Source organism: Oncorhynchus mykiss, chromosome 20 (genome assembly GCF_057628025.1).
Source record: "Oncorhynchus mykiss isolate SJ-2025 chromosome 20, ASM5762802v1, whole genome shotgun sequence".
Classification (NCBI taxonomy): domain Eukaryota; kingdom Metazoa; phylum Chordata; class Actinopteri; order Salmoniformes; family Salmonidae; genus Oncorhynchus; species Oncorhynchus mykiss.
The window spans coordinates 20,537,838-20,547,385 of record NC_143041.1 but is presented as its reverse complement, the minus strand read 5'-3'; the positions used below and the strand labels follow the sequence as shown (position 1 = coordinate 20,547,385).

Genomic DNA, 9,548 nt, shown 5'->3' with positions numbered 1-9,548 from the left:
TTTCGTGGTCTCGCTCTCTTCATTTTTTCTCTCTCACAATCACAGGGAAAGTAGATGTATGTCATTTCTTCCTCTCGTTGGTAGCGTAAAACGAGGGCGTGGGGGTGAAGGATGGACATGACAGTAGAAAATTGGATGCTGTCTTTCATGTCTGGGCACTGTCTCCCTCCCTTGTTCCCTCCCGCAGTGTTAAAGAGAGGTCGGAGTTACCACATCTCTCCTTCTCTCTGTTTCAATGTTATGTCTCATCCCCTTTGTCTTTGCTCTGTAATAAAGGCCCTCTGTGTCCACCAGTACCTAACCGGTTATAAAACGGTGATTTTTAACTCCGTTTCAATGTGTCATGTCTTTGGTCTGCGTTCCAAGTCGTTTCTTAGAAATCCTTTGCCATGCTATCGGAAATGGCTATTTTGTTTTACTCTGATTGAATGTCTCTTCTGCATCTCTCTCTCACACACACACACACACACACACACACACACACACACACACACGATCATATTTCTATAGCAGATATATAAACAATGTTCTGCATAGTTTTGTTCTAGTCTATTGCATAAAATAAAATGTATAAAAAGGTTCACTTTCGTCTGATGTTTTTTTGGGGCCCTGAGTTCCATTGCTACATGCCTGTATTGCATTAGAGACCAGGCTCAGGGTCAGAGAGACCCTGGATAAGTCATCAAGGGCAGGTCGTGGATACATTGGGTCACAGTGCCTTTTTTTCTGTGTTTCGCCACCCACCAGGGGTTTTTCTGAGAGGCACGTTGCTTCTGCCCTCCAACTCAGATGGGATTGAAGTAACATACCTCATCTCTTGTGGACTGACGCACGTAACATAGGATGTTATCGTAGCATCTATCAACAGACTGTGGGATGCGATGACTAACAAGGAACTTTGTTTCCGGTTTGAAGATTTGTTTTTCGTCATTTATCAGTTGGACAAATCACGATTTCTCTTGTTTTCGCGTCTTTTGAATTTGGGGAAAAAAGAGACATTTGGTCTAGTTTTGACTGAGAGTTTCTGTTTCGGGGGTTGGAGACTTCGCTAGTCTCATTAGTATCTTTTCTCATACGTCTCCCCCGGAACCAAATCGAGCATCTGACGCAATTATGGGAGATTTCAGTTCTGGGTTTCTGAGAAGACTGATAATTGGGTTCTTAACATGAGTACACCGTTTCCTTGAGCAGGTGCAGGTTGAAATAGTCATAGAGACACAGGTACATGCATGCACATATACAGGAAAACGTGTAAGCACATATGTACACGTGTACACACACAAACACACTATGCATTGTGCAGCCATACAAACACACTAAATGCGGCAGAGTGATATTTTTCTTACTGACTGCTTCTATGGTTAATAAATCACACAAAGAACAATTGTATTTCACTACAATGTGTTTGCCAAAGCACCTGTGCTGGTTGCAACATGAGTGCCCCTTAGTGGTAGGCCTTGTAAATACACAAATGTTCTCCGCTTTCCACGAGTGGCTTATTTTGACTGGTGCCTTGAATGAAGAACTATGCACAAATGCATTAATGGAGTGCACGTTTCAAATAATTGAATTCAAGCTGAAAGGGATAGTCTCCCAAATGACAAAATCACATCTATAAGTAACGTCATTGACTGACACAATCAATTTGTGTATACTTTAGGATGAATTGGACATGAAGTGCAAAAAATCTTAATATAGGTACTATTGACTTGCATTGGATTTGGGCCACACATGCTAAACAGTTAGCATTTGAAACTGTGGTCAGGAATACAAAACCAAAGCATGGATTGTTGTCATACCTTGTCCATAGACTGCTTACAGGGTAAGGAAACCAACATGTAATTGTGTCATTTGGGTGAACTATCCCTTTAAAACATTTAAATGTATTAGTGTTAGCCTAATAGTAATCAACTGAGTGCGCAATTGAATAAAACTAGGCTACGTTTTGTTACACTTGAGTGAAATTAGTTTAGTGCAATGTCTGGAATGACAATTACATTTCCACCTGGCTGAATGTGCATGGGCTTTTTAATTAAAAGCACTGTCTGAAACAGATCAATTGTAAAAGGGCAGATTGTGTAGGTCTACTGCTCTGATGCATTGGGAATGCCTGGTATGTAGAAGGCTAGGCTACTGCAGCCTATTTTGAGTCACATTATGTTCAAGTCCATCCTTTAGATTTGATATTACTAAAATTGTCCAAGGTTCAACATCATTCCAAACAGAAGAAATACTGGCCAAATGTCAGAAAGAGTGTAATTATTAACAAAGTAGGCCTAATATTGCAGAAAGCGAGCATTACACACAATATTACTAACAACACATGGAGTGTACAAAACTTAAGAACAGCTCTTTCCATGACAAAGACTGACCAGGCGAATCCAGATAAATACTATGCTCCCTTATTGATATCACTTGTTAAATCCTCTTCAATCAATGTATATGGAGGGGGGGAGACAGGTTAATAAAGAAGGATTTTTGAGAAATGGATTGTGTATCCCCAAGGTAGTTGGTAACGCAGTTCTCATAGTCTCGTATTCCCTGGAACTGACAGACGCATCAGCAGGCACCTGTTTCCCTTTTCCTTCTACTCAATAGAGCGCTGAGTACCGTGACGTCGGAGAGGGGAGGGCTCTGCTTTCTGCTTAAATAGCTGGCGATCCCCGTAGTTCAGACAGACTGAACAGAGCGCACTGAGAACTTTAAAACGATAGCCAACTGTTGAATCCAACTTTGGCTGAAAATAAAGGAAACGACGAGGGAGCACATATTGGAACCACTCTACGCACTCTTACTTCACAATCACGATCAAGAAAATGTCGCCTTCAGAGAACGACTTTGATATACCGGCGAAGAACTGTTGTAGGATGGTGATTTTGGGGTCCACCAAAGTGGGCAAAACAGCCATCGTGTCTCAGTTTCTGAACGGGAGATTCGATGAGCAGTATACGCCGACCATAGAGGACTTTCACAGGAAACTGTACAGCATTAAGGGAGATGTATACCAACTGGACATATTGGATACCTCAGGAAACCACCCATTCCCTGCCATGAGGAGACTATCCATACTGACAGGTAAATATATTATTCCATCTCTGGTTATTGCAACTCAAATAGTGTGCATGTTCAATAACGCAATTTGTGCGTCTGTAGTTATTACGCGTTGAAATACTCCAGCATATGTCACTGCGTTTCATAGAAGCTCTGATACTAAATCCCTTTATCTTGTTTCCATTCAGGTGATGTCTTTATCCTGGTCTTCAGCTTAGACAACAGAGACTCATTCGAGGAGGTTCAGAGGCTCAAGCGACAGATAATTGAGATCAAGTCTTGCCTAAAAAACAAGACCAAGGAGAACGTTGACGTGCCTCTGGTTATCTGCGGCAATAAGGGCGACCGGGAGTTTTGCCGGGAGGTGCAGAGTGAAGAGATTGAGCAGTTGGTGGCTGGAGATGAGCAGTGCGCATACTTTGAGATATCAGCCAAGCGCAACACCAACGTGGACCAAATGTTCCAGACCCTATTCACCATGGCCAAGCTACCCAATGAGATGAGCCCGGACCTCCACCGCAAGGTCTCGGTGCAGTACTGCGACATGCTTCGCACCAAGTCCCTGAAAAATAAGAACAAGAAAAACGATGGAGACGCGTATGGCATCGTGGAACCATTCGCACGGCGCCCGAGCGTCCACAGTGACTTGATGTACATAAAGGAGAAGGCGATCGGTGGCGGGCAGGGAAAGGATAAAGAGAGATGTACTATCAGCTAGGACTATGAGATTAATCTTATGGAAGATATTGTAACCTAAAAGGATATGCTTCATTTGTGATGCACCTGACAGACGGGGTTTGGGCGCGCAAGGCTGCCCATGCCGCTTCCGTTGCCCTTAGTGGGGACACTTGAGACAGCGATGCGAAAGCCTATGAGCTCCAGGCGCAATGATACTGTCTAGATTCAACCTCTCCACAAACGTGGAAGCTCATGTTCCATGTCCGCGAGACATTTAAAGAACGTTCGCTACTTTGTTCTGTTAGACCAGAGCCTTATGTGATGTGGCTTAAAATATTGTGAGATTATTCACAACAAATGTGTAAAATGTGTTGTTTTAGACATCTTAACAGACAGGCGAGAAAAGACTCCTGGCGTGGAGTACAATGTGAAGAATGTTGTTTACATTTTGTTATAACATTTTATAACAGATAATTCAACTTGAATGTTGCAATCTGAACAATTTTATATTGTGAATGTATATTTATTATTGTATGTCGACGTCAACTTTTGCAAAGAAAGTAAGAAAATAACTGGAAAAAATAAATACAAAAATCTGAATCTGCTGTTTCTTTATGCTTTTCTTCTCACAAGGTGTTTTGAAATGGTCCACTCTATTCACTCATCATGCCCTTGACCTAGTAGGCCTAGATACTGTGTCTAGGGATAAACTACCTAGGCTAAACACCAAAGCATGAATTCATGCTGCTGCAATGAGCAGTCTAGCATTCAAGACAGTTGAGAGCCAAATGGTCCCACACCACTAGTTTACAGATGGAGAAATAATTTAGCCTACTTGGATGGAAGAACTATAATTACCCAATAATGTGAACATAATTAGAGGACCATGCACTTTCTCAGCTTTTTCACCTTTTGCATTATTGGCTTATTATAGACCTAACTAGTCCTAACACTGGGCACACACTGGTTGAATCAACATTGTTTCCACTTCACTTCAATGAAATTACATTAAACCACCATGGAATAAATGTTGAATTGATGTCTGTGGCCAGTGGGAAAGTATACTGAACAAAAATATAAACGCAACCTGCAACATTTTCAAAGATTTTACTGAGTTACAGTTCTGAAGGCAAAGGGGGATGCAACTTAATAATAGGAATGTGTTCCTAATGATTTGTACACTGAGTGTATTTAAAAAAATAAAAAATGAATTCTGAGTTCAAAGATTACACTCCTTGGGGACAAACATAAACATGATAAGAATGTATATCCTTGGCCTACATGCCTCTGCCAACACCATGACACCGAAAATATAACAGCTGGTACATGTAATGTCCTACAAGAAAGCATCAACGGAAACAACAAGGCTTTCCTACCAGACTAAAGCACATAACGTAGTCCTGTTCTAAACCTTCAACCAACCAGGAACATCTCAACACATCAAATTCAGCATAGTCCTGTGGATGGGAGAGTGGGGTACGTTGAAATATAGTATTCTTTCTAACAAAGATATCTACATATTGTATATTTCAGGCACTAGCGGTTCTGGGGGGGGGGGCAGTGCCCCTGTGACAATTTTGGACCCCCTTGTGGCCCCCCTAAATGTGGAGTATGAAATCATTCTTACATAACACATTTTTGCTATCATTCTTTTTCCTTTTTTTTCTCTCCATCTGTTATTAGACAGAAAATGCAAATAAATTGTTGAAGGATTATGAACATGGGCTTTTGCCTGCAATGCAGTGTAGAAAACGATATGACAACAATAACGTCTAATGTAACTGCCCCCCCCCCCCAGTTGAAATGGTCTAGAACAGCCACTGATTTCAGGATGCTGTGTAACCCAGAAAATAATCAGAATTCATAGCTTGTCCCAAAAAAGTGGTCTCATGGCACAATTGAACCGCGGAACAGGGTAAGTTAAGCCACCTACAAATTCTGTACTGAATGAAATATTACTACTACCTTTTTAAAACCATGTCTATATTTATTTCCCAAACACAATTACAATCGCTTTTTTGTCTTTGAATAATTTTAAGCATTTTTTAACATAGGCTTAACATTTAAACACTTCGTATTTTTTAAACACTTTTAACATAGGCCAGGCCTTGTTGTTACCTCATATCCCAGTGTACTTTCATGCTGTGTTTAAGACCTCATATTGAAGGTTAGAGACCCCAACTGATGTTTAGAACAATCTTAAAATGATTTCCTTTGGTTTAGATACAAGCATCATGAAACCGCTAACATAATACATTAATTTGACTTGCCGAAAATATTTTTTTCTGATTTAACTTTCTTCATGTGTTTTCTTCCATGACACTCCATGAAATGATGACCTCTTCCTAAACATTTGGTAAAATGATAGGGTGACTCAACTTACCCCTTTAGCTCAACTTGTCCTGAAAATTCATACACAAGAACAGTGACATGCATGTCTTGATTATGCCTATCCTGAAAAGACTTTTACAACCGTTCCAATCAAAATAATTCCCCTGCCTTCTGTAACATTCTGTTCTTCCGTTTAATGGCTGAAACATGTAATTACAATGCTAATTAATATGCTGTTCTCTCTTGGCAGACGACTGCTTTGTGTTGGTACTTCAATGGGCTAGGCCTTTCCAGGAATTTGCTTTGCTATGTCTACCAATCATTGTTATGACTGAATACTTCAGATACCATCCACATAACTGAGAATAACAAAAAAAAAGGCCCAATGAAATGTTTATTTCTACAATACAACAATAAAATCAGCTAAATATACCCTATTTAACACTTATTATTGATAATAATTCTGTTCTACAATTGCGCGATATCAAACAGTCAGTACCTATCTAAATTGAAAGAAGCCAGGCTATGAATTCACTGAATGATGAACACATTTGGCTTAAAAATGTCAGTCTTTTGTAGCCTGGTTAAACCAGACTGAACGCTGCACTCACCATTATTTAACTTGAAGTTAAACAACAGTGAAACCTAGCTAAATTAGTTTGGATGCCATACTTAGTCTTTTCGGTCCATGCCCTGATAATCCATTCACCAAAATGTTGTCCCCATCCCACTATGATTTGGGGGAGTCAAACACACAGAGGCCCTTGTATTTTTGTAGGAGCTGTGTCTTGGTGTCCACCTTCTCTCTCATGGTCTTCAGCTGATCCTGCTGCTCCCCAGGACTGGACTCTATCTCAGGCATGGCTAGGATCTTCTCCCTGGTCTCTTGAATTTTAGTCTTTAGCTTGGTCAGCTCTTGGTTCACATCCATACTGTCTTTATCCATGCTATTAGAAAGGGAGAAAATATTTAAACAATACTTTAGGCTACATAGCAGTTTCTTATGAAGTACAGCTTGTTGATGCTGCTGATCCCAGCCTTTGCAAGCAGCACGTAACGCCCTGGACCAAAGCTACTTAGCTATAGATGTAGTCATAATAGTGTATTGTGAAAGAGCATACTAAAGTAACAAGGCACATGAGGCTTTGACAGCTAAATTACATCTCACTATTAACTATCCTATGCTCTGTGACTGCATCTATTATGTGCTGCGATATACCTAACACTTCAAAATCACAAGCAAAACAAACTATCGCTAGTAAGCTAGCCGGTTAGCGTTACCATGGTTCTAGCTAACTAAATAACGTTATCTTACTAACGTTGGCCTCACACGAGAGGAGTACACATAACCAATGCTTTATGTGAAGGGTATGGGAACATGCACAATAAAAAAAAAAGCAGCAGAATTAATTTACCATTTTATAATATCAAGAATAAAAGGAAGCCAGGAGCAATCTTCATTTGTTGCCTCTACCTCCATTGCGTCTGCTAGAATAACTGAAACGTCATCAACAAGCGCTGGTACATGAGTCCGTTCCCCCTCTCCTTACCACGTACTTTATGCCGACAGTGAAACACACGCAAAATGGTATGCTGCATTATCTGGATATGTCTGCAACAAAAGTTCAACATTCACCTTCTGCTACCATCTACCAAGCCTTTTAAGCATGCAATATGATACATACGTTCAATAAATCCAACACAGTACGCACTGCAGCTGCCACTGCAACGCAAGGCTACAAGACATGAATGTACTTCAGGTATAACAAAACCTATTATGCTTGGATCACACCGATAGTACATTGCGCAAAATGGTATGCAGCAGCATCATCTGGATTTTTGTGCAACAAAAGTTCAACATCCACCTTCTGCTACCATGTTTTTGACTTAACACGTTTTTTTCTTAAAACTGCATTGTTGGTTAAGGGCTTGTAAGTAAGCATTTCACTGTAAGGTCTACTACACCTGTTGTATTTGGCGCATGTGACAAATACAATTTGATTTGATGATAAATCCAATCTATGCACCACACAGAACACACTGCAACTGCAAATCAATGTTGCAAGGCAAACACAGCTTTCCATTCGAAATTAATGTACTTATGGTGTGCCAAAATGCAATGACACTGTCGGCGTAATCGAGGCGTTACTGTCTGTATTATTGAGGTGGTATTCTAACATCGGGAGTCTTCCGGGAAAGCTTGCGAAACAGACCAGGCGGGGTTTGGCTTTTGAGAAGTCAATGAAAGAAAACATATTCCTTATTTGTTAATTTTCTCGAAATTTAAAGGCAATGTCTTAATGAACATGTTATTACCCCCAACCTCGTAAAAGTGACAAACTGGCATGTTTTCATTTTCGTCAAAAGCTACTTTAAATCCTTTGATTTGACGCAAGACGACCGTTAGACACCGTGACGTCTTTCTGTGCATGAGTGTGATCTGGGATTTCTATTGTAGAGGCTGTTTCTGCTTACCTTCATACTGTACTGTATTTGCTATAACCTCCTCTGTTGTAACAGATATTGCAGTTGCACAAGCAGGACAGATCTGTTCATGTACTAATCAGAACTAAAAACGTGAAGATTTCCGACTTGCTAAATCGTTGAACGCAGCACGTGTATAACTACAACTAGTTAGACTAGCTAGACATGTAAAAAATTCAAGGTGTTGCGAGCTGCTAATTTTTTATAGCATTCAAATAGGCCGTTTATTCTCCCATGCAACTCTAAGGGGGGCCCTATAAAATCTGAGATTTTTCTCCCAAATTATGTTTTATAATTTATAGTTTCTCAGTTTTATTTTTCCTGGTTTTAGATTGTTTTATTTGATTTACTCTCAAAAAATTGTTCATAGACAAACAACGAAATTTGACTTCCTCGGGCCTTGTAAATGCTTAAATCACATCAGAAGACATTTTTAAGGTCTGGAAGATTTGGCATCTGGTCCTTTGTGAGGAATGAGGAATGTGCTGTCTGATGTGTTAGTCTAGCAATGGTTCTGTACTGCTGCTGCTCATATCATGGTAAAGTGTGCAAATAACAAATGATAAATACAAATTATATACTTACTCATGATATACACTTCTGCCATGTAAGCCTACTTTGCAGTTAACATTTAATTGAGAAGGTTTAGGGGAAAGTATTTCTGTCAAGCCACAATATGGATATGACATCAACTGGCTACACACAGAGTGATAGAAAATGTGCGCACCACACAGACAGACAGGGGCAATATTACTGTAAATTAATTGTCAGACATTGTTTTAGGTTTGGCTTTTTAAGCTAATAGTGGCTAACCAGGGGTGGGGTAATGTCAATGTTGTGTTGATGATATTTTTTTATTTTTTTCACCATTATTTAACCAGGTAGGCCAGTTGAGAACAAGTTCTCATTTACAACTGCAACCTGGCCAAGATAAAGCAAAGCAGTGCGACAAAAACAACAACACAGAGTTACACATAAACAAACGTACAGTCAATAACACACTG

General features: G+C 40.0%; 2 protein-coding genes across 2 annotated transcripts; one reads left to right on the top strand and one right to left on the bottom strand.

Moving 5' to 3' along the window:
* The first annotated feature begins 2,672 nt into the window (after positions 1-2,672).
* LOC110499050 (dexamethasone-induced Ras-related protein 1) lies at positions 2,673-4,329 on the top strand. Its single transcript, XM_021575883.3, has 2 exons — positions 2,673-3,075; positions 3,240-4,329. The coding sequence occupies exons 1-2, from the start codon at positions 2,817-2,819 to the stop codon at positions 3,767-3,769; spliced, it is 789 nt and encodes a 262-aa protein (XP_021431558.1). The 5' UTR covers positions 2,673-2,816; the 3' UTR covers positions 3,770-4,329.
* Positions 4,330-5,695: 1,366 nt separating this feature from the next.
* On the bottom strand, positions 5,696-7,694 carry LOC110499051 (mediator of RNA polymerase II transcription subunit 9-like). Its single transcript, XM_090211909.1, has 2 exons — positions 7,476-7,694; positions 5,696-7,007 (listed from the first exon to the last, which is right to left on the bottom strand). The coding sequence occupies exons 1-2, from the start codon at positions 7,538-7,540 to the stop codon at positions 6,791-6,793; spliced, it is 282 nt and encodes a 93-aa protein (XP_090068035.1). The 5' UTR covers positions 7,541-7,694; the 3' UTR covers positions 5,696-6,790.
* Positions 7,695-9,548: the final 1,854 nt, after the last annotated feature.

Bases quoted from the DNA above. Each gene is read 5' to 3' on its own strand.
- LOC110499050 (XM_021575883.3), top strand. From the start codon at position 2,817: ATGTCGCCTTCAGAGAACGACTTTGATATACCGGCGAAGAACTGTTGT. The intron at 3,076-3,239 runs GTAAATATATTA...GTTTCCATTCAG, and splicing joins GAGACTATCCATACTGACAG to GTGATGTCTTTATCCTGGTC.
- LOC110499051 (XM_090211909.1), bottom strand. From the start codon at position 7,540: ATGGAGGTAGAGGCAACAAATGAAGATTGCTCCTGGCTTCCTTTTATT. The intron at 7,008-7,475 runs GTAAATTAATTC...CCTTTCTAATAG, and splicing joins ATTCTTGATATTATAAAATG to CATGGATAAAGACAGTATGG.